The 24,222-nt window shown below is 51.8% G+C and overlaps 2 protein-coding genes across 4 annotated transcripts; both read right to left on the reverse strand.

Moving 5' to 3' along the window:
* Nucleotides 1–966: 966 nt before the first annotated feature.
* Nucleotides 967–12,131, reverse strand: P3H3 (prolyl 3-hydroxylase 3). 2 transcript variants are annotated; one of them, XM_085068457.1, is made up of 15 exons: nucleotides 11,476–12,090; nucleotides 10,739–10,891; nucleotides 10,094–10,280; nucleotides 9,836–9,967; nucleotides 8,828–8,961; nucleotides 8,491–8,580; nucleotides 8,127–8,179; nucleotides 7,893–7,951; nucleotides 6,609–6,733; nucleotides 6,389–6,484; nucleotides 5,228–5,378; nucleotides 4,944–5,061; nucleotides 2,498–2,573; nucleotides 1,943–2,083; nucleotides 967–1,664 (listed from the first exon to the last, which is right to left on the reverse strand). In XM_085068457.1, the coding sequence occupies exons 1-15, from the start codon at nucleotides 11,887–11,889 to the stop codon at nucleotides 1,452–1,454; spliced, it is 2,142 nt and encodes a 713-aa protein (XP_084924583.1). In that variant the 5' UTR covers nucleotides 11,890–12,090; the 3' UTR covers nucleotides 967–1,451. The 2 variants fall into 2 exon arrangements, with proteins under 2 accessions (XP_084924583.1, XP_084924591.1); XM_085068465.1 differs by having other exon boundaries at nucleotides 1,521–1,664; nucleotides 1,974–2,083; nucleotides 11,476–12,131.
* An 861-nt stretch (nucleotides 12,132–12,992) lies between these two features.
* GPR162 (G protein-coupled receptor 162) lies at nucleotides 12,993–19,381 on the reverse strand. 2 transcript variants are annotated; one of them, XM_085068511.1, is made up of 5 exons: nucleotides 19,225–19,381; nucleotides 15,747–17,520; nucleotides 14,754–14,943; nucleotides 14,043–14,194; nucleotides 12,993–13,876 (listed from the first exon to the last, which is right to left on the reverse strand). In XM_085068511.1, exons 2-5 carry the CDS (start codon nucleotides 16,584–16,586, stop codon nucleotides 13,349–13,351), a joined length of 1,710 nt encoding a protein of 569 aa, XP_084924637.1. In that variant the 5' UTR covers nucleotides 16,587–17,520; nucleotides 19,225–19,381; the 3' UTR covers nucleotides 12,993–13,348. The 2 variants fall into 2 exon arrangements, with proteins under 2 accessions (XP_084924637.1, XP_084924645.1); XM_085068519.1 differs by lacking the exon at nucleotides 19,225–19,381 and adding an exon at nucleotides 18,758–18,991.
* Nucleotides 19,382–24,222: the final 4,841 nt, after the last annotated feature.

A 24,222-nucleotide genomic window follows, 5' to 3' on the forward strand; every position in this document is an offset into this window, starting at 1 on the left:
CAGTCTAATCACCCAGGCCACCTTTGGGCAAAGCAAGCCAGAGATGTGGACACTGGCCCCTCACCCCCCAACATGTCCTCATCAAACGGGAACCACCCAGCATTCCCACACAAATCATCAGGATGGATGTGGAGAGTGAGTTACCTGGTCCCCAGCGTGACTGCTGAGATGTGCCAGGGAGAGGGAATTTGAAATGCACACAACAAATTTTTCCTGTGACTCTGGGGAGGATGGGAAGCAAAAGCAGTTGCCAATGCAGGTTTCCCATGCTTGCGTGTTAAGACGTGTCAGAAGGATTCAGACAGGAAAGATTCCCTTTCCATGGAGCAGGGGCCCTGTGCCAACAGTATCAAGGGGATCACCCACCCACCTCTTACACCACTGGCCTTGGCCCTATGGATTTCTTCCACTTGAACTGCAGTTGGGGTCTCCACGCACAACTCATCAAGGCTTGAGTATGTCATGACCATGGATTGATCTCTTGCTCTAATGCTTCCCAGGAAAAGGGTCACTGCTCTTTTTGATACTCCATATCCACCCCATTCAATTCCTATTTGGCTACAATATAATCCCATCTCGGGACACTAATCCCCTGGGCAGTGACAGCAGATTGTCTTTCTATCAGGGTGGAAAATGATAAACAAAATCTCTCTTCTGCTTTCAGGGACAATTTAGTGCATGGAGAAGGGGAAAAAAAGCCCAAAACAAAAAAGAGAGAGGCCTTGCTGCAGGGAAATGCGAGTGTATGGTGCTTTTTCTTAAAGGCACTCCTCACCCTTTCCATGTTAGTCACAGCAGAGCAGACTTTCTCTCTTGCTCTCCCTTACTGGAGGTAGCTGGCATCTGGACAAATACTTTGTTTTCATTCACGAGGGCTCAATCCCCTTCCATCATTTGTTAATTAAATTTCAATCAGAAACAAGTGTGCATGCCTCCCTGGTATACAGACTCAAACTCACACCAATATCTGTGTCCAGCATTTTGCTTTTATTCCATATATTCAGTCACTCACCTTCCCTGTCTCAGACCACTTGCAAGGTTCTGGAGTTTGCAGGTGCATAGGAAATTCAAAGGCTTCGGTTTTGAGTTCCTGAATGTGAGACAGTCCTTGCTGAAAGACTCCAGACTCCTCCGACCCCTCTCAGATTTACCCCTGGATGGCCAAGAGGTTGGCACTGAGAGGAGTGAGGTGAGAAGACCTTGTGTTCTTACTTCTGAGCGACACAAACACAGTGAGGCAGTGAAGAAAGTTCCTGGTGTCACTGACTTCCACACAGTGCTGTCCTCCCTTTTCTCAGCTGCTGGAACACCACAGAGAAGAAAGCTGCACCCCTCCCCATCACTACGGCTCTACCACACTAATACACTGCTCCAGGCCTCCGTGGTCGCGACCCTCCTGTGACCTGCCAGGCCATGGCGTGTGACAGTCCTGCCCTCAGGGCCCCATGCACTCAGAACTCATCTCTGACCCGCAGCACCTTGGGCTGCTGCTTCCTGCCCGAGCCAGGCTTCTGTCTCCGATCTGCAGGCTTGGTTCCACGGCTGGGAGCAGGAGGCTCTGAGGAGGATCTGCTGCTGCGATCAGTTCTCTGATGTTCGTCTCCATCAGGCTGGTCCTGCTCCACAGCCCTCTGCTCCATCAGCTCCTCTGCCTTCACCCGTTCCTGCAGCCATGGAGACAGAAATGATGTGAATCCTCCCTGCTGGGGCCTCGACTCTGCTCACAGGGGCTGACAAGACACATCCACCCAAACGCCCCAGAGCCCATTCTCTCTTGCAGGACCCATCACAGGCTGCCCCCTCTACCAGACACCTTGTCAGAGGACAACCCCCAGCTGCTGCACTAGGCCCTGCCCCAAGGGAAAGCCCAAAAGCTGTTGCTCAGTGGGATCTGATCTCCCTTGGAGGTACTTGTATTTATTTCTTCAGCACAGCCCTTCACCTGCTCAGCATGCTCCGGGGAGTGTGTGTACCAGAGAGCAATGGCGCAGCGCCTTCCGCGGCTCACGGCCCACACGCCGTGGGGGTTCTCCTTGCCAGAGCTGAAGGCTACCAGCCTCCCACACTTTGGACGCACCTCGGCCTGCCAGGAGAGAGAAAAGGGACTGAATCCAGCAGCCCCCCGCTCTGGAGTGCACAGTCCTTCCACAGAGCTGATGCTGCCTCTGGGAACATGGAAGAGCAGCGAGCTGCTAGGCATCCACAGCCAGTCTATGAGCAAGGCAGACCTTGGAGAGGGACAGAGGAAATAAGGGGGACAACAAAGGTCATAGACACTCACAGACTGAAGAGTCCAGAAATCTCAGCTAGGAAAGAGTCAACTTCTCCACTGTCTGAGATTTGCCTCAATTTGCCTTTAGCTGCCCCTATTTGAATCTACCACTGCACCAGCAATGGCTTGGTTTCAGAGTGGTGGGATCCAATAACCAAACAGTTTCCTCCTGCCCAGACTGTCTCACCCTCAGTCCTCTCTCCTTTTGGGAAGTCCCAGACTTACTGTGACAGTCACAGTGTCCATTTCAGTGAAGAAAAGGCCCCCACCTTGGAAGTCATCATTGAGGTAGAGAATGCCACTGTGGACAAAAAGAAAGAACACATATGGATGGTGAAGCTTATTCCTCCCAGGTGCTTCCCACACTCCTTGTCACAGGTTTAAAAAGAGAGTAGACCAGTTAGGAGAATCCATCTGAGGGTGTTAAATACAGCAGTGCCTAGCTCGGGGGAGTCCCTGAGCTGCAAGCCACAGGAGGCTGGGAGAGTATGCCAGGGAATTAGCTCTACACGCTTGTCCCGTTTTGTTTTGGTTTGTTCTTAATCCCCTGCAGCAGGCATCTGTGGCACTGCTGTGACAATGCCCTGGGCTTGACAGGCCTTGATTCTAACCTGCTGTTGATGTTTCAAGGTTGGGAATAATCCAATGCCTGGAAGAGGAGACTGATAGCAAAGAAAGCCATGTCTTAACAGCCACGGAATTTCAGGGTACCATTGGAATGATCAAAAAGAGGCCTGGTGCACGCAGAAAATTAAACCAAGAAATTTCTTTACTATAAAGTTGTACAAAAAGAGAAGTAGCAAGGCCACCGTATAGCACAGATGAGACCACAGTCAACTAGGTGAAAGAATGGACCACAAACTACCTGAGTTCCTCTTGGTATTCAGTTAAGCTGAAGAAAACATCAGAAGAACAACAGAGGCTCTTAATTGATGGGACTGGGAGAAAGAAATATAAATCAACACAGTGGCTGCTGAAGCATTAAGGACATAAGGGCAGTGAGAGGATTACCAGCCCTGAAACCCAGGAAGTTATAGCTCTTCTGCCACAGGGTTTTAATAAGGCTGTGAAGCCAGGGTGGTAACATGAGTGGGCAAAAGCAAGGATAGCTCTCACACATCCAAAGGGACAGGAAGGTAGGGATAATTGAAGTATAAACCGACCTGTTATCCTGACCTCAATAGTCTGCAGGGCTTTAGACTCCATTTCTGAGAAGGGTAATTGGAGGACAAGAAGTAAATAGAAAATGGTCTTAAAATGTAACATGGGGGTACTAAAAGGAGATTGGGCTAACCACACAATGTTTGAAAAAAACCAAAGTGGGTTTTCCAAGGAAACACTAAATACTCAATCTCAGCAGTTTGGACTCTGGTAAAAGGACTCATAATAGTGCCATGGCTGAAATTTCTAATGAAAAGAGAAGGGGAAGACAAGCATGTGAGCAGCACACAGGGACCAGGGCACCACTGGCACCCAAAGGAGCACTGTGCACCCAGAGCAGCATCACTGGAACTTGTGGCCCCTAGGTCCAACCCTGTTCAATAGTACCATTAATGCCCGTAGCATAAATCCACAGAAAAGATCCAGGAAGTTTGGAAGCCAGGGACTTTATTTAAAGTGACACTGTAACAGCTCAGCCCTTGTGAGCTGATTGGGCAGTCACAACTTGAACTGCAAGTGGACAGGGATACTCCCAAAAATAGCTCTGTGGCATAGATTCCAAGAAGGTATTTTACCATCCATTCAAGTGGAAGTCAGAGAACCCAGGGAGGAGTGAAGTGAAAGGACGGCTTTCTCCCAGGAGGGACAGAGATCTAACTAATTACACAACAAAGCCTGGTAACTTTACAATCTGGTTATACCAAATTAACACTGGTATCCAAAGAGAAACAGCTCAATGATACTGGAATTCCCTGTAAGTGCCATATCCTTATCATAGCTGCTTGGAGACTTCTGTTCTGGATACAGCTACCATTTAAAGAAAAGACAAGTAAGATTTCTGGATGCTGAGGGATGAGATGGCAAGTAGAAGGAATCAGCTGTAGTGAACTGACCTCATCTGGCTGCAGTGTGCAACAACTGGCATCATCATTAAAATATATATCAGCTTCTTTCACAGAGGTGTAACAAAACCTGCCACAGGCTGGAAAAAACATAAACTCTCACATGGGATGGAAAAACCCAACACAAAGTACTGGCAGTGAATCTTCAGAGAACAGTCATTGAAGTACACTGACTGTGCAAACAAAGGAAATCCAAGGAGCTTGATTATCCCTCTCCTGTAATGCACAGAAGACTGTAAAAGATGGAACTTGATTGTCCCTCTCCTGTAATGCACAGAAGACTGTAAAAGAGGAAACAGCCTGGACTGCAGACTGTAGTACTGTGGTAGACCCAGAAGACAACAGTTTGAGATCATGGTTCTTACCTGTGCAGCCTCCTCCCAGCCTCATTCTGCTCTGTTTAAGCTGGCTGTGAGACATGAGGAGGGAAAAAGGGCAGGTCTTCCTAGACTAGGGAACGTGTTTCACACCCCGTTCTGAAGCCACTGATGCAAACTTCTGCCTGATGATACAGTCCTGGATGGCTTTGAGCCAGGTTTCTATAAACTAAGCTCATCCTCTGATGGGGCCAGGGAGATCTTCACATGAGATACTGCAGCTGCTCTTACCTGTAGTCCCTGTACACATAGGCAGGAGGTTCTTTCCAGCACTCTTGGCCCTCAGGATCCAAGAGACAGTTATCAGCGTGGACAGGATGACTAAGATCCATGCGACCTTCCTGTTGCCCTGAAGTTACAAAAAGGAATATGGGCATTTTCAGTTTCAAGTAAGAAAAAAGCAGAGGGAAAGGGATACAGTGAGAATAAAGGGAGTAGAGTCTCCTGAGAGCACATGGCTGGGACTGAAGAGACTCTCTGGGAGACAGGGACTAACAGGATGGAAGATTCTTTACCATCTACAGCTGTGCGACACACAAGGTGTGTGAATGAAAAATGGAGCTTCTTTCCAGGAGAGAAATAGGACTCTATGATTTTCCGAGATTTCTCACTAGCCTGCAGAAGCAATTTGGCGTCTCTCCATTCCACGTCCCCATTTTGGGCCAGCTACAAGTGAAAATCAAGTCTGTTACAATACTTACAAAGACACTCTAAGAAATGATACACGTACACAGTACAGAAGAAGAGACCTTTGTAAAGTCCTGTGGTCACTCAGGCAAGAAAAGAACACATTTTCTCATTTAAATATAACTCAGGAGTTATATTTGCTGTACAACTGTACAGCACAGCGATTATTTCCTTCTACTTGGTCCATGAAGCCACATCTGGAATGCTACACCATTTTGGGTCTCCCACTACACAAAGGACATGAGCACACCGAAGTGAGTCTTGAATGAAGGGTCTTAAGATGGCAGGAGTGTTGGAGCACATGACTTAGAAAGAGAGGCTGAAAGACTTGGCTTTCTTCAGTCTAGAGAAGGCCAAAGGAAGATCTAAGCACAGCCTCCTGTTACCTAGAAGGGGGTTACAGAGGAGATGGAGACAGTCTCTTCCCAGAGAGACACACTGAAAAGAGGCAACAGACAAAAGCTGCAGCAAGGGAAATTTTGGCTAGCTATAAAGAAAAATTTCACCCTCACAAGACTGGTACAGCACTGAAAAAGGTGCCCAGAGAGGCTGGAGAATCTCCACCGTTGGAAATGATCAGGACTTGCCTAAGCAAAGTCCCTATGAGTCTTGAGGGATCTCATCTAGCTTTGAAATTAGATATGCTGAAAGCTGGGGGTCAGGTTAGAGATCTCCAGAGGCTCCTTCTATCTTAATTTATTCTCTAATTCTAAACTAAGCTTGTCTGTAAGGCTACGTCACAGGGACAAGCAGTCCCAAAACCCTGCCTCACAGGAGAGAAAGCACTTGTCAAGCCCTCCATATACAGCATCCCTGAATGTGACTGTGGAAGAAACAGCTCAGACCACACGTGGTGTGAGGAAGACAGTGCACCCATGACACCACCCCGAGTGATGTCATCACCCAGCAATTCACAGAAGAAAATGTTTGGGTGGAAAACTCTCTTTCTGGACAATCAGGAAGGTGGCAGACTCACAGATCCATTTTACCTGCATGGCCCTCAAAACAGTTAACCCTTCAAATCTCTCATGTGGGGTGTGAGGCGATCGTCTTGCCCGGTATCCATCTCCTGCTTCCCCTGCTGCCTGGAATAGAAGGATACAGATGACATGCATTAGACTGCCACCTCTCCTCCATGGAAACCCTACTGCCCTGCCTGCTGAGGAGCAAAGTACACACACAGGAGTTCTTACAGGATGCTGGCCTCACCTTTGTCAATCGGAGAAGGTCCTCACACTCAGACTCTGTCAGCACCCTGTCGAACACAACCCTCTGGGTTCCATTCATCTGCTGGGAATCCATCGTGACAGCAATGCCCTCAAAAGGCAAAGGACCTGTTGAGAAGCAAGCACAGAGAGGCATGAGCAAGCTCTGGAGAACAAACCCTCACACACCAGCCCCCCGCCTGGATAAGGAAGTGGAGAGACACTATACATTCTCAGAGAAGACAGGACAGTTCCCCAGAAGTGCCCATTCCTCGCAGACCCCTCACATGCTTCAGGGGAACCAGAGCACCAGCTGGGGAAGCTGGCCTACAGCACGTGCTTCAGGAGCCAGCAGAGACTTGGGACTTGCTGGGAGAGCAGCAGGGAGCTGGGGGAAGTTGAGTGCACTGTGGATTGCAGCAGCAGAACAGGTCCAGCCTACTGGAGTGAGGCTCTGGAGAAAAGAAGCAGGTAAACACCTCCATCAACCCTCCTTTCAATCATCTTTCATCAACATCATATCCCAGAATTACCTCTGGTGAATCTTTCTACTTTCTTCATCCCATAGAGAAGCACTGGTTATTAGCTGGTGATTTGGCTTTTTGATTTTTGGCCTTTTTTCCCACCCCCTCTGACCTCTGCATGGTGAGGAATGCTGAGGCACTCAGACCCTCAGAAGGCTCTGCTCTCACATGTGCCACAGCAGAGAACCACTTGGGGTCATTTTAAACAAAGACTCCAGGTCAGAGCCCTGCAATAGGCTCTGTATCCATACATAAGAATACAGGACCAGCAAGAACATGAGAATCTGCTCTGCAGTCTGTATCACTCAGCCACACACTCTTTGGACTTCTGATTTTCAGGGAAAGACTTGCCTAAGCTACATTGTCTGTTTCCAGTTTCCATTTCCCAGCCTCTCCCTCCATGTCCCTTTCAGAAAAATGTTGTTTGAAGCTGGGCTGGTGGAGTTGAACCAGGTTTGGTGTAGACACTCCTGGCACACTGAACAGGGATCTGCACATCCACAGGCTTGCCATATATTCACGCTGCTCTCAGCTTCTCCAGCCACAGTGCCTTTTGAGTTCACATGCCAGAGATGTACACAGTGAGATTTTGCAAGATTACACATGCATCAAAGAGAAAGAAAAGAAACAGTGAGAAGACTTGCTGAGCCATTCAAGTCAGTCTACGCTAGCATTCAAATTTCTGAGGATGGAAGAAAAGAGCACTTAGCCTGACTAAGCCCGGCTAACTGCATCCAAGACCTCCTTCAAGCTCTTTTACTCACCCCTCTTCTCCCTCTCTTCCACATCCACAGTTTCCTGCTTTTGCTTCTCCTGATCCTCTCTCAGGAGCAAGGGAAAAAACAGAGATCAGAGCTGTCAGTACACAGAGCTATGTCTAAGCCTCCTCTGTAGCAGCATTTCACACTCTTCCTGTTGTGCCCATTTCTCTAAATATTACTGATCCTTGTACCACCCCCTACTTATACTGCAGTCCTAGCTGACTTGCCCAATCTTACCTGTATTTCTCCTTTAGATTCTCAGGAATCAGTTCATCTGGAGTCCAAAGATCCTGTAGGAACAAATGAAGGTGGCTCAGTACACAATAAACCTTGCACTGCTTCTCCAGTGAATATCAGACCAATGGTTCTGGCCCACTTCTCAGGACAGACAAATTGAGTCAATGCATATGGTTACAGCAGAAATTTCAAATTAACTGCAGTCCTGGAGCAGCACAAAGGCTTTAAACATTCACCTCATAAAGACTTAGTGGTCTTTTTCATCAGCATCTGATCCTTTCTGGATCATGACCTACTAAAGTGAATTCTACCAACTGTCTTGGTGAAACAATAGAAGGAAAATTAAGATGATACTGTTACTTACAGGGTCATTAAAAGTTTCTCCTAAATGCTCCACTGCATAATAAATCAACTTCTTCTCCATCAAAGATCTCTGCATATAATGTTGAATACTCTATGGAAGCAAAGAGACTGTCAAACAACCACCTCACAAAAGACAACCTTATCCCTGTCACACTGCTGTGCACTATTGAAGTCTGGTTTTGTCCTGAAGGGACACTAACTGTGACAGACTGTAAAGTAAACTCAGGCTCCAGTTTCTTCGGTCCTGGGCTTGGGTTTAGCTTTTTGTCTCTTGGACTGTGATCCAGTCTTGTGGGACAGGGGAGGAGCAAACAGCACAGACCTGGAGTTGTAAGTACCTGTCTGGCTGCGACAGCTGTGTCCTTTCCCAGTTCTGTATGATACTGTTTCATTTTCTCCAACATGGGCTCATCCATGGGATAGAAGAGCAAGTAGGAAGCAGCACATTCAGCAGCTAGCGTCTGGTTTCCAACTTGGGCAGAAGAGAACAAACACACATCTCTGAAAGACTTGACCCGAGTAGCAAAGGTGTACAGGCCAGCAGCAGCCAGTGCCCCTGTCAGGATCTGGCAGCTGGCCTTACACCAAGTACACATCAACCCCTGACTAGCAGGATCTCTACCCAATGATGGGCAGAGAATACAGGGAATGAACCTGGTACTGAATCAACCTGCCTTTAATACTTATTGGGAGCCGGTTCCAAAGAAACAGATTAAAAGCAAGTATATTTTGAAAGAGACATGGTCCCACCTCCCTCATGCAACAGACAAGATGAGGGGTCTAGTGGCTTCTTTGGGATACAAGTTTTACCAGTGGTCTGACAGAGCAGCTAAGACAGTGGGGTCAGTGTAGGCAGGAGCAGGGGTATGCAAAAGGAGGGCTGAGGCATGCGTGAAAGTGACAGAGTGACAGGATGACCAGCATCATGACAGGCCATTGGTTCAGTGAGGGCAGGAAGGACTGACTCAGAAGGAACACCACTGCTGAGGTGAGATGCACACGTAGCCTCTAGGTAGGAAGTGAGAGCCTGGTCTGGAGCCCTGTACTGAAAAGTAGGGTATAAAACACTCTGCAAATAGTTGGAACAAGGTCTTGAAAGAGTGTGCTGGTGGAAAGAAGTGGGAACAGCTTCATATGACAGAAGCTGTGCAATGAGACTGAAGATGAATGGACATCTCCCAAGCTCGCCACAGGCTTAAACAGAGGTTTTGGGAAGAGTTAGGGGGCAAATAGAACTCAAGCCAGTGTACCACTTTTCCCCATGACAAGCTGCCCTCCAGGATCCACAGCAAAGGGCAAGTATAGGGATGCCACAGCATAACCTGCTGGGTTGTGGCTCTGCTCACCTTGGCTGTAGGCAAACTGCAGTAAATCAAGATGAGAGGGTATGAAATCTTCTGTGGCAGAAATTCTCCCTGGTTTTGTGGCAATTTCAAGGACGCACTGCTGCCTGCACTTCAAAACCTGGATATAATGGGCTGCAAGAGACAAGAGCAAGAAAGGCAGTAGCCCACACTTCTTCCAGACAGCAGTGTGGGAGATGGGATGTGCCCAGTGTGGGGAGCACAGCCTTCCTACCCAATCCTCTGGGACCCTAACACTACCTGCAATGGCTTCATACAGGCCAGGTTGCATTTCCTCCTCGTCATCCTCATCCTCCCAAGGCCCTTCACACAGGGCACGACACTCTTCCAGTGCTGACAGGGCCTCTGTGAGTGACTCCTCCAGCCTGCCCACGGCCTGCAGGTACTCATCCGCATTATAGTGCTGCACACCAGCCTCATATGCTTCCTGTGAAGGACAGATCCAGGTCCCTTCATCAGTGTGGGTGACACCAAAGGATGCCCTGAGACTTCTGAGCTGCTCACAGGGTGGTGCTGACATAAAGAGGTCCACCTGCTCAGTCAACCACGCAGCGACAGCAAATCTTAGACTTAAGCCAAATAACTGTCGTCAAAGAGCATCTCTGTCACACTTGCAGTGGCTTGTCCTCACCTTGAAGAGAAGTGACCCAAGGCCAGGCTGGATGGAGTTTTGAGCAACCTGATCTAGTGGAAGCTGCCCCTGCCTATGGCAGGGGGCTTGGATTAGTTGACCTTTAAAGGTCCCTTTCAGGCTAAATCTATGATTCTGTGTATGGGGACCCTGTCTCAAGCCATGGCCTTTGTGTGGGAACAGGTCAGGGTCCCAGACTGGTCCCTAGGGTGGAATAAGAGCTGCTCATGTGTGGCTCTGCACTGAGCCCTCACCCAGTGTGGCGTGGCCTCCAGGTCCCGGAAGCTGTCTGACTTCACCCCGGACATACGCCGGTACTTCTCAATATCCTCCCGCATTTGGAGGTGCTGGGGATTAGCGACGAAGAAGGTGTGAGCGGCAGACACGGCCTGATCCAGCTTCTTCAGCTGTGGGGAAAAGGCAGCACTGCCTGTCATGCTCCTGCAGGTCTCTGCTGTTCACATACAGCCCTCACCCCAACTGCTCCCAGGTTCACAGAATCACAAAATAGGTCAGATTGGAAGAAACCACAGCAGGTCATCTGCTCCAACCTCCCTGCTCAAGTAGGGTCATCCTAGAGCACATGGCACAGGATTGCATCCAGATGGTTCTGGAATGTCTCTGCTGAGGGAGATTCCACAACAGCTCTGGGCCATCTGTTCCAGTGCATGATCACCCATACAGTATAGAAGCTCGTCCTAGTATGCAGGTGGAACTACCTGCACATCAATTTCTGCCTGTTGCCTCTTGTCCCAGTGGCTGGCACCAGTGAGAAGAACCTGGCTCCGCTCCCTCGGCAACCCCCTCTCAGATATTTATACACATCGATAAGGTTCCCTCTCCGTTGTCTCTCCTCTCGGTTGAGGGAAAGGCGTTCACCCCTCGGCTGCCCTGCGACCCTCCAGGAGGACCGTCCCACGCCGGCCCCCTGCCCTGCACGACAGCACCCCCGGGGGTGGCGACTCGCACCCCGCTGTGCCGCTGTGCCCACCTTGAAGAATGCCACCTGCAGGTAGTTGTAGGGCTCCCTGCGCTCGAAGTCGCGGCGCACGGCGCGGCTGGCGCGGTGCGCGGAGGGCGCGGGGAGCAGCCGCCGCCCCAGGCAGCGCTGCAGGCAGCCGGCGCGCTGCAGCACCGGCCCGAGCAGCGCGGCCTCCCAGCGCCCGGGCCCGCCGCGGGGGAAGGGCTCCTCCCGGGCGCAGGCGGCGCGGCAGGCGCGGCGGGCCGCCCGCAGCCCCGCGTAGCTGTGCAGGGCGCGCTGCAGCAGCTCGGCCGCCCGCGGCCAGTCCCGCGCCAGGTACGCCCGCACCCCGTCCGCGTACAGCAGGTCGAACGGCACCAGCCGGCCCGGCGACGTGGCGGCCGCGGCGGCGGCGAGGAGGCTGAGGCAGAGCAGCGAGGCCATGGCTCCGGGAGGAGAAGGCGGAGGAAGAGCAGAAGGGGTCCGCGGCGGGCGGGCGTCCTGGCGGGCCCCGGGCTCGGCCCACCTCGGGGGCGGCGCCGGTCCGGGGCCGTGGTGGGCGGGCAGGCTCGGCCCGGGTCCTGCTGCGCCGGCCGAGATCCGCCGCTGCTTCGGGGGCTCCCGGTGCTGCTGCCTCCTTGTCTGACGCGGCCCCTGGTCCGGGGGCCGCACCAGGGCGAAGCCTCCCTCTGGGTCACCCAAATGCCTCCTAAGAGGCATAACAGTTAAGCTACCAGGAGTCACGCTTGGACTCTTCATATTCCATCGCATGGAGAACTTCTTTGGGGGGAAGGGCTACATATCTCCCGCAGCCCCTCTGTCACTGCCAAAGCTTTGCCCATGGCTGGAACTACAGCCAGCAGCAGCCAGGGAAAGATTAATCTCCCGCACAGCCAAAGCTTTGCCCATGGCTGGAACTACAGCCAGCAGCAGCCAGAAGTCCATGTCCCACACACTACTCCTGCACCTCCCTGCCAACAGTTTTGAGTGGGGCAGGAGCCTGCTCCAGACCTCACCGCTCCCAGCTTTGGTGGCGTGGGCAGATGGGGGGACCTTTCCCCTGAAGGCTCTGTCAGCTCTCCTGTTTGGGTGAGAAGTTTGGGCTGTCTGAAGTTTCACACGAAGTTTGCACTGGAATCAACAGTTTGCACCAGTGAAATGAGACGTTAAGGGTCAGGGTCTTTCTGGAGAGAATTTAATTCTTTCCAAGCGTGGGGTTGCCTCAAAGCAAAACCTTTTGCTGAGCAATGTTAGAAACCCGAGGTCTCTCCTGTTCAGCACCATAAGTCTGAAATGGACAGGAGACCTTTCACCCAGTCTCCCATGACAACTCCTCTAAGGGCATCATTCCCTTTCCTGGGCTGCTAAGCATCTGTTGCCTTTCAGAGGAACTGACAAGAAAGGATGAAGAGGGAGGAAAGGAGCCTCGCACGTTCTGCATTTCCCTTCCAGAAGCCTGTGAAGCTTCATTAAACATCGGGCCAGTCATTTTGTTTCCATGGAAACAAAATTATTACTAATATAGTATTTTAAAAACAGACACACGATTGACACTCCAAATATAGAATTTTAATACCATTCTGCACCTGCCTTGTCTCTGAGGGCAGAGCGGATGCGAGGGTGGAGTTCACAAAGGGACGGGACTGGCAAGGGTGCCAAGTGGCGGTGGCAGCGGTGGATGTGTTTGTAACCTGAGAGCAGGCACAGGCTGTCTGTCCGTCCGTTGTGCTCCCTTCTGCAGATCTGTCCCACTTCTTCTTCCCCCACCAGCATGGGGTGCCGTGTTTTCTGCCTGCTGGCGAGAAAGATGAAAATGCAAATTAGTGATTGGGTCCCGGGACAAAGGGAACGCTTGAAGTTTTATTTAAAAACTGATGGCACTGAATGCTTTTCATGCTGTCTCTCATAGTTTGGGGTCCTGGAAGGTCTGTGGCTCGCAGGCCTCAAGGGTCCTTTCACATGGCACCTGCTCTCCTTCCTGCAGGTGCCAGACTTCGTTGCCAACCACGGAGCAGCGCCGTGGCCGGTCGGCGTTCTCCTCCTCCCTGCTGCCGAGGGAGAGGCGGCGGTCGCGGCGTGATGCGAGCAGGAGACGGGAGTGCCGTGGGCTGCAGGCTGGGGTGGGTTGTGGCGTCTCGTCGATGAACGTGGTGATCTCATCTCGGAAGAAGCAGGCGCTGGAGCTGGAGCCCCGGGGCATCAGCCCCCCCTCCAAAAATTGCCGTAGGGTCGTCAGCTCGTCTTCTGGGGGCCGCCGGCGGTGCTGGTAGTCATGCAGCTGGGGAGGCAAGAAACCAGGGCCCCCAGGCTTGCGGGGGGTGGAAATGCGGATGTCGTCAGATGAAGACCACTTGTGTAGGAAGGATGGAGCAGAGCGGTGGGCGGAGAAGATGTTAGTCTCATCATGTGACATTCTCCGTGAGATAGGGACCTGGAAAACAGAGAAGGGGGCAGGTGATGGAAGACTTGAGGAGTCAGAACAGGAAGGGAGTAGCTGAGGTTTTCTCAGAGAGAAGAGTCAAGAGGACACAAAGGCGTGGGAAACTGACAGAGAAGGAAGTGGGTTGTGGGGCTGCCCCTGCTAGCTCTTGGCTCACCTGCAGGTAGTGCACCTTGTCCTGGGGCAACAACATGTGGTGCATGGGCAGCAGCTTGATGTCCCGGGAGTCCCGCTTTGCAGCTGCGGCGCCGTTTGCATCAAATCTCACTTTGCAGATCCTGCCATCACCATAATCATCACACACACCATCTGTTGGCAAAGACGAGAACGGCAGTCAACACTTTTCAGTCAGAAGAGAAGCATTATCAGGGCAACCTGGACGTCATTCTAATGCTTATCTGACTTCTGCCGCCCTACTTGGAGCCCTCAGGGCTCACCTCTGAATAAGGACCTTGTCTTTCTGCTTGCAGCAGCACTAAAGCACCCAGAGACTGCCCTATTTCTTCTGTCTTGCCTTTGAATTGCTCACTGGCAGATCGTGGACCTTTGAATCAGTGAGTTGGGCTGGGGCCCAGCAGGTCACTTTGGTTGTGGTTTGGCAGCCACACACAATAGTGCTTGCAACTAGTGAGGAGAGTGTTGCACTAATTCTTCCTGGATGCAAGTCCTACGGTTGCAAGTGAGTGGCAGAGCCTTCTACAGAATATATTTTGTCATGGTTGCTGACTCTAAGCTATAACATGAATCTCACTGAGCCACCTGCAACACCATCAGATCCTTTTCCCAAGGCAGACCCCCTGTTTCCTCTGTAGTCTTTTGGGGAGGTGGTTAATGAAGAAAAGTGGCTGTGGGTTGGTGAGGAGCTTACCATCCTCTGTGTCTTCCTCAGACATGATAGCCACACACTGCTCCCACACGGTGCGGAGATCTGCTCGGTAGCGCTCGCAGGACCAGATGAAAGAGGGGAGCAGCAAGGTCTGCACCATGGAACACCAGAGCACAGCCAGGACCATCCAGGTGGGGGCTGTATCATAGCGCAGGCTGAAAAAGCTCACGACCTTTAAGGCAAGAAAAAGCAACAATGCCAAGGAGACAGAAGTGGGAATCAAGGGAGAAAGGTAACAGGAATCAATTCTGTTGTAGAATGTAATCTGTCTCTAAAGGATTCATCAGGTAATTACCCTGTGTCCCTTTGAAAAACTGCTCCTGGGGTCTTTTACCAGGTTTGCTGGACCATATTCCAAGCTGTCATATCTCTAATATGAGACTGGTGCTAGCATCCCTTCTTCCTGTGCTCATTACCAGCTGGAGCTAAATAGGTGCTAACAAAGGACACAGCCACTGGGGAAAGAAAATATCTGTGACTCAGCCTCTCCTCTTTTAAGGGTTCTTTTTGAGAACTTCTCTAGCTCTCCAGTTTTGCAGAGAATCGACCAGCTAGCCAGAACCTGAATGCTGCCTACAGCCATACAAGCAGAAGGAAAAAGACAACTGGATGCATCAGCTGTTAAAGCTGGTGTATCAGTTCTCCAGAAGCAAACTGGAGAAATAGAAATCTCATTGTTTTTACAAGTAAGTTTGCAGAATAATTTCCTCTCCTCTTAGCCACTTAAAACTTGCACAGCAGTTTAAGCTGTGTGGTGTGTATTCCCCAGGCTTAGACTTAAGAAAATGCTGCTGCGGAAGGATGAGAGAATTACTGCAATCTTTTTAAAACCACCACTCAGAATAACACAGATTCAGATGCGGCAGTTCTGCGGCTGGTGGGACAGGAGAGATCCTTCTCTAAAACTTGAGAGAAACCCAAATCTGGTTTAACTGCAGACTCTGAAGGGAAAGTGAGAACTGGATGGATGCTTACCAAGATAGGCACCCCAGTGAGCGTGTCATACAGGAAGACAATGGCGCTTATGAGGTTGGTCATCTGCAAGGAGGTCTTGGCTGACTCGGAGCCATCCAGTGAAGACCTCCTTTTGCCTCGTACATCCTCCACCACAATGGCTGGCACGTTGAAAGTGGTGTGTGCTGATGAAGAGCAGGATGATGCTTCTTCTGCTCTCTGATGGCGGCACCGCCGGCGTCTTCTGTGTGCCCACAGGGTCTGGTAGAAGGTGATCCCCACGCACACCAAGCCCATGACGATTCCTCCGAGCAGCAGGAGGCTAAAGCAGACACCGAAGCCCAGCCCTATTTTGCTGACAATGAACTGGCAGCCACGGGCATAGTAGCGCTCGCCGTTGTTGTGCCAGCCGATGGAGGGCAGGGTGGAGAGGATGAATGACACCATCCAGATACCCATGACTGCGTGCAGAGCCTGCTTCTTGGCATTGCTCAGGCGGTAGTTGACTGGCCACCTCACCATCCACATGCGGTGGTAGGAAAGGGAGGCCACTGTGAAGCAGGTGGCCAGTGCCAGGGTGTAGTACGTGGAGACAAAGACCTTGCAGATGCTTTCGTTCCAGTCGTAGTCGGAGGACTCGCGCCGCAGCTGCACCACGGCATAGGTGGTGAGAGGTACTGCTGCCATAAGGATGTGCGTGCCAGCAAGGAAGCAGAGCAGCAGCTCCAGAGGCTTGTGTTTCTGTTGTTTGGCCGTGATGCTGAGGATAATCCAAGAGTTGGCCAACAGAGCTAACATCCCACATGCCAGCCACCACAGTGAGTTGTTGTGCAAGGTGGACTCTGATTCAGAGTCCCCCATGCTGCCACCCCTGCTAGACTGCACCCTGCCTCTGCTGCTGGGATTTTGTAAGAGCGTGAGTGGGACTCTGCACTGGGGGAGTCACATCTCTCCTCATCTGCTGCTGCAATGTGAGTTGTATGCACGCTGGAAGGGTTTCTCAAGGCATTGTCACCAGGTGGCAGGCAGAACAGCCGTCAACTCTGTCTCACTTCCAGTCTTCCCTTTCCCTCCTATTTGATTATATTTCTTCCCCTTGTTCTAACTTTTTCATCTGGTTTTTCCCTTGTTCTCTTTCTTTCTTCCACCTTTTTTCTCTCTCATGAACACTTGCCAGTGCTTCTTCCCTCACTCGCTTGGGCTCACCTTTTTTTTTTCCTCCCCATCTATTACATCTCCTTCCTCCACTCTCCCCCCAAAGAAAAAGCTCTCCCTACTTCATGTGCCCACCAGACACCTTCTGACTCAGAGACCACCTTTTGCTGGAACTGGTGAAGGCCACACACAGACAGGGACTTCTAGGGACTCCAAACAGGTTAGCAGAAGCAAGTGCCTGCTGCCCCAGTGTACTGGGGAATGAGGAGCTAGGCAAAAGTTTCAGAGATGACAGGAAAAAGAACAAAGGTCCCGACAAAAAAAGTGAGGGTGGCGTATCGGCTATGTGTAATTCTTCTCTCACCAAATGCCACCAAACTCGTGGCCAGGTAGGAGTTCCTGCCAAGGCTGTCAGAGAGCTACCAACAAAGAGGGAAGGGTGAGAAACTAGTTGCAGAGGGCTCCCTATCCCAAGACCTCACGGCGCCCTCACTACATTGTCCTTTTTGCTGCTCTCCAGGGCTGACCCTGGTCTTTAAAGCTTTCCTGCGCAGGGCACAGCTGGCAAACAGCAAGGAGATGGCAGGGAGGGGAAGATCCTTTTCAAAGGTTCCCTTGGAGATTCAGGGCATGAGTTTCACTGCAGAAGAGAGAAAAAAGTAATTTAAGATCATTCTATCTTCCCAGATCTCTCCCTCTCTCTCTCTCTCCTTGCCCACACTAACACCTTGTCATGATTTAGACAGTGCAAAGCATTCCCTGTGTCTTTCAGGAAATGGAAGAGCCAAATTTGCACCAGTGTCTACACAGCTCAGGTTGGACTCTGGACCCTAGCAACTCAATCTAGTGCTGCTGAGACAGACCATGCTCCCTGCCCTTCCAGTCCTTGGCTCCTTACCCAAAGCATTACTAATGCCATTTCTGACATGCATGGCCTGATCTGCATCATCCCTTGCTATTCCAGCCCTGCCAACCCCATGCATGTGCTGCTACACCCCTTGTTTCAGCTGTACAGCTCCCACAGCCCCAACAGTCTTTGGACATCAGCTTCTCTCTGCCATGATCTGGTTTTTAACCTGCTGCTCCCATCTTGTCCCATCCATGGGTGCATTCCACCATTCCAATAGTACCCTGCCATCCCACAGTCTTGATATACAAGTCTTTCAGCCACACATTTCTGCTGGAGCAGTTCTGGTCCCAGAGACTCCACAGCCACAAATCCAGGGAACAAGACTACTAACCTAGTCCTGAAACCACTCACCTTTGTCTTCCCTGGTCCTACCAGCTCAGACCCCCTTCTCTGTCTTCCTCCATAGGGGACACCCAAATAGTACATTCCAGGAAGTTACAGGCCTGCTCTGTGCTTTGACCAGAGCAGATGTAAACTTAGTCTTTATGTGGATGGCTCAGTACCCAAGCCTGAGCTAGTGGTTCAATTCCCACCCCTCCCCTTCCTTCTGCTTCTCTGTGTTTTCTCACCCTCTCTGTGACCACCTGAGGCTTTGCCTCCTTTCCTCCCTGCTTGGAGCAGTTTGCCATGACTGGACTGGTGATGCCCCCCTTCTGCTCTGTTTCATCTTTTTCCCCCCAATACCACCACTCTTGCAGTTAGGCCTGTGGCCTCTGGAGACAGTTAGGGAACTACCCGGCTCTGATAATCCCAGGGGAACGAATTTCCTTGCAGCTTCTCCTTCTGCCGCCCTTCCCACCCAGCTTGTTCTGGTGGCCCACACTGATCCCTCGATGAGGCTGGAATCCTCCCGCCTCTGCTGTCTTTGGGGCCCAATTCTGCTTCAAGCTGTGGTCCTCCCGCTCCCGGAGACCGGAGCGCCCCAGAGCTAACGCAGGATGCCCAGGTCGGGGAAACCCGTCCTCACCTGGCCATGCTCCCTGGCTGCACCCCACCGCCCATCCCACCAGCGGGGGAGAGCACAGGAGCTCCCGGGGCTGGTGATGCAGGAGGAGGCGAGGGAGGGGGCTCGGAGGGGAAGGTGACCCAGAATGGTTGCAAAGAGGCGCGGAGAAAGCCGGGGTGCCGGGAGACGCGGCCGGCCGGGCCGAGGTGCGCTGCTGCCCCGCCGCCCCCTCCCTTCGCCCCCCGCTCGGCAGCCCGGCCACGGCGGGGGTCCGGCCGCCCCGAGCCTCGCCCGGCGGCGGCGGAGCGCAGCGGTGCGGCCAGGGCTGGGCTGGGCGGGGGCCGCGGAGCCCGCGGGGCGCCCCGGGGCGCGGCGGTGCCCGGCGGCGGCGGCGCCGCCCTGCGCCCGGCAGAGCGGGGGCCGCCGGCGGCAGAGCGGGGGCCGATCGCGGCGGCGGCGGCGGCGGGGGCCGGGGGGACCCATCTTACCTCTCGCCGGAGCAAGCGCTGCCATGGCGACGGGCGCCCCGCGCGGCTGTGCGCGCCTCTGCCCGGCTGTGCCGGCCCCCGGCCCCGGCCGCCGCTGCAGCTCCGGCCGCCGCAGGCAGCCGCCCCGGCCCCGCGCTCCGGCCACCGCCGGGCGGGGCTCGGCGAGGGGCGAGGGGCGGGGAGCGCCGGCGGGGGACGGCGGCGGGAGCACCGCCGGGCCGAGCAGCCAGGGGGCGGGACGGGCGGACGGGCGCGGGAGCCGCCGCCCCGGCACCGGCCCCCGCCCCGGCAGCGGCCCCTCCGCTGCTCCCGACGGGCCGCGGCGACGGGGCGGGCTGTGCTCCCGGAGCCGGGCTCGGACATGGCCCCGCCGCGGCGGCTCCCCGGCGTGTGCAGCCCTCCTGCCCCACGGGCCGAGACGGGCCGCCGCCACGGTGCCGCTTGCGGGACAAGAAGGTGCCGGGCTCCCTTTCCCGAAGAGGGACAGATGTGGGGATGATGCGTGCGAAGTGAGGGGAAAGACAAAGAGCTGGTGCCCACAGCGGTGCCTGCGAGGGGTGCTTGGAGGGCAAGGTGCCCAGGACACCGGCTGCCTTGGGCGCCTCAGTTTGCACAGCTGCTGTGATGGCCTCGGCCATCCCCAGCTAACAGCGTGGTCCTACAAACAGGGGAGAGGGGGAAGAGAGAACAGGACACAGAGTGGGAGTAGTGCTCAGAGGAATGGTGTGGTCATGTCAGAGGGGTAAAGCTGCCCCTCCAGCTGTGTCACCTCAACGAGGGCAAGCTTGGCTAGAATGTCTCCACAAGACAACAAACATCACATTTTCATGTTACTGTCTTGCTACTGAAGTGAAGGCAATAAGATCTTTCTTGTTTTCATTCATTTTAGGGCCTGCCAAAATCTCTATACTCCTTTCCTCCATCAGAACTGGGATAGGAGTCCATGTTTGTGGGCAGTTAGGGTACAGCTGCATTTTCACCTCAGTTTGGATCAGGAGAAGATGAACAGTTTAGGTGAAAGGGCTTGCAAGATGTGCAGCAAATGTGCTCTGAGGGCCAGGAGGATTCAGCTTTGCTTTGGACTCTGGCTGCTCTGAAGTAAATCCCCAGACGTTTACTGTGTGGCCACAAAGTCTTCATCATCAGCTGTTTTCCTCTAAAGATCTAGTCCTGCTGCATCACCCTGTTTACTAACGTGAACCTACAGATCCACGGTCTGCTCAGTTTTATACACCTGCTGACAGGCCAGACTTCATACATCATTCTCAGGATTGGCTTAGGTGACCCCAAGTGCCTTAGATACCAAGGAATTTCATCTGAGATTTGTGTGATCAGCAGAGGGAGAGGTGCCTGAAGAAGAATGCTGCAGGTACTGCTGGTTCTCTGGCCCAGGGGCAGCAGTGAAGGCAGTTCCGGAGGTGAAAAAGAAATTTGCATTGCAGTAGCTGTTGTGAGAAGGGCCTCTTTTGGAGACAGTGAGTAGAATGGGGAACCAATAGAATAGGTCCAGCTTTGTGTCAGGTAGGTGGTAAGAGATATTTTTGAGGAAGAGAGGTGAATGCTGCCATGATCTGACTGTTCTCTGGCGTGAGGAACTCCCACAGAGGAACAGGCTTAAGGTGGTCCAGCTCAGTGGCCAATTCAGCAACAGCAGGAGCCAAAGATGTGAGAAGGGACAGTTACAGCCCTCCTCTGTCACTTTTCAAGCTGTATCATTTGCGTGAGGTTTATGCCTTGAAGTGAGAAGGTCTGTATCCACAAATGTAAACATTTGTGTAGCTTCAGTTGTGTCATTTACATTAATTGCTTAATGTGATAACTTCCACATCACTATCCTCTTCTGATTCAGAAGCTGAATCTCCTTAGCATGAGTTGTTAGCTTGCCTGTGTGGGTGAATAAATCCCCGTGTTCTCTCAGGGAAACATCAAACCAAGCTTCCAGCACTTTCTGTACTGTCTGCCTGCTTCCTCTCCATGCAGGAAGGGACATTCTGCAGCCCAGCATTTCTCCATGGCTCAGGCTGCACTTGACAGAGACTGGTGAGCAGAGCTGGATGGGAACAGTCCTCCTGTCTCAAGGAGGCTTCTCGTGTTTGCAAATGTGTCTGGGCTATTAGTTTGAATGAAAGCAAAAAATTGAAGATGTACTGTGAAATGGAACAAACTCTGTCGGAAGAAGAGCTCTTACCATAGGGCTGTCACACTCCCAAGCAGATGCTTGTCCCTCCATCCATCTCATCTAAACGTATTTCAAAGATTTCCAGGCACCTGGTTTCACTGGTTTCCATAAGAGGTGGGTAGCAACTGTGTATATGCTGCATATTGACAATGCACGTGCAAAGGAGCACCAATGCTCAGACCTGGAAATCCTTGAAGCCTCACAGTGCAGAGTTCCCTGTGTATCTAGGAAGTCCTGGCTAGAAGTGTGACCACCCCAGCCCCTTCCCCAAGACTCATCTCTTAGAAAGATTCACACAGCTGGCAGTGATTTTTAATTCCTACGAGTCAGGCTGTACTCTGACCAGCAACCTGCTGTCTAAAGGCTCAGCTCACTAAAATAGTCTAAGGCATCCAGGCCTGAAGAAACAGTACTGTTACAATGTTGGGGTATGAAATGGTTTCTGGAAAAGTTCACTGCATAAAGATCAGTTATTTCTGGACAGCAGCTCTGCAGGTCCAGGGAAATGCACTTCCCAGAGGTGCCTCAGATCCTTAAAGGAACAGAGCTCATTAACCAAGAAACAAACAGTAGAATCCTAAAAGCAGAAGCATTAACATGACAGCCAAATGCACTTCACAGGGTTTTGATGGCTTGCAGCTCTTACTCAGGACTTTGATAGTGACCATGGGAGGCTTCATATGTTTCTCACAGATCATGGATGCAATTAAATCCACCCTCAGAGCCCCTACACGGCTTATACAGCCTCCTGTGAGGCTACATTGGTGTGCTTGCAAGCAGGTTTCCTGGCATCTTTCCTGGCTCTCTGAGCAGGGTGTGGTTAATGGCTAACAAGAATCCAGCCAAGCATCTCCCTTCAGTGACAGCGACTGCAATGTAGATTTGTCATATCCAAACCTTAGGTTCTATTTCTAGCACTGTACAGAAAGATTTACTGAGATTTCTCGGATGTTTCATCTGCAAAATGGGCAATTGATAATAGCTCTCATCAGGGGACAGATGACTAGCACTGGTTATGAGCTGCACAGAAATATTAAGGGCTCACAATGTATAAACTAGGATTTGGAGTTGTGGATGCCCAGATATCACTGAATGTTTTTCCTTACACAGCTGGGCACCTTCTAAAATAATGTTTTCCTCTATGTCACATACATAAATATTTGTATATGATACTTACCTTAAGGAAAAGAATTGCCAGGGCAGCCTTGTCAAATAGATGATTGTTATGATGCTGCATGACATTTTGCAGAGGTGTATAAGTCCTCCCGCTTCCCCCCATCCCCCTACCCATCCAATGTTGTGCTTTGTGTGTTCTTTACTTCTGAATGTTAGGGACTCCTTTTTCATCCCTCCTGCTCTTGTGGCATCACTGATATCCCAGCACAGTGAATTCCAGTCTGTAAGGGATGTAAAACTGTCATTTGAGAATTTAATTATGCTGCTTTCCAAAATTACCGAACACTTACTTGTTTGTTCTCATACACAGAGAAGATAATTAGGAGCTCTTGAATCATTAGTCTGGGAACCCACAATATCTGGAAGGAGCTGAAATGATTTCTTTGCTTTAAATTTGTAACACTGAATTGCAATTTTCATTTTACCTCTAGCTTCTCTTGATATGTTTGAGGTTTCCCAAGATCAGGACAATAATTTAATTTAAAAATAGACTGGGCTTTCAGGAGCACTCCTGACATGCTGGATGCAGCTGGCCCCTGCCAGGGAAGCTGTCTGGCTCCCTTCACTGTTTCAGGTGGTGTGCTGGCCTCTCTGAAGCCTTGGTCCTCAAAGCCAGCATCACTGTTAGTGCTGTTCATTTCCAGAGCCTCCACACAGCATGCAGACAAGCTCAGAGGAGGGACTTCCCAGCACTGGAGCCTGAAACAGGCACCTTGACAGGAGCCAGCTGGTGAGGAAGCATTGAGGAGCTGGGGTTTCTCCTTTCTTCCCTTTTGATTCCTTGCCAGCGAGGCAGTCTCTGCCACCACCTCTTGTTCTGCTGTTCTTTGATTCTCCAAATCTGGAAGCACCTCTAAGACTTGGCCAAGCTGGCTGGAAAATGAACAGAAGGAGAGCCAAAGGCTTCTTCAAAGGGATGCCAAGGAAGGATGCTGACATGCATGAGGGAAGGGCTTTGGTTTGGAGGTGTTGCTCAGAGATGAGTGCGCTCACAAACCCTGGGCTCCCTCCTAGCAAACACACACTTGGGAATACTCTCAGAAAGCAGCCAGTCCAGAGCTGAGCATCTTGGAAGAGTCTGGTACTCAACTCTACCCTCATTTTTGAGAAGGGTGGATGGAAACAACTCTTTCTCTGCAGGTGCATTAGGCTTATGAGCCGTTCAAATGGACACTGAACACTGTCCTTCCTCTCCCCTCTCCCCACCCTTCCCATCCCCAAAATAAAAAGAAATTAGTAGAGGCTGAAGTGCACAGCTTTTTCCCTTCCAGACCTTGGGAACATGCAAAGAAACACACAGGGTCATTTGGCTCTGAAGGCTGAGGGATGTGAGTGCTTTGCTGCAGAGCCTGCGGGGAGCATGAGTCACATGGATCGCCTCGGCAGATCCGGGCTGACAGCATCCACCAAATCACTGCCTCACGTTGCACTCAAAGGGCAGAAATAAACTGGGAAGCAGGAGGGGCTTGGGGAGGTAATGCTGTGGGACGGGGTTGTTTCAGCCCATGTGTTTCTAGATCAGCAGAACTGGACAGGGCAGTGTGTCCTCAGCTGTGTCCAACCTCCTCCCTCCACTGGAGCAAAGAGGTCTGTGGATCCTGACAGAGGACCATGCATTGAGGTGGGTCCAAAGGACTGAAGCA

The sequence above is a fragment of the Lichenostomus cassidix genome, chromosome 1 (assembly GCF_008360975.1).
Source record: "Lichenostomus cassidix isolate B80296 chromosome 1, HeHo_3.0, whole genome shotgun sequence".
Taxonomy (NCBI): Eukaryota; Metazoa; Chordata; class Aves; order Passeriformes; family Meliphagidae; genus Lichenostomus; species Lichenostomus cassidix.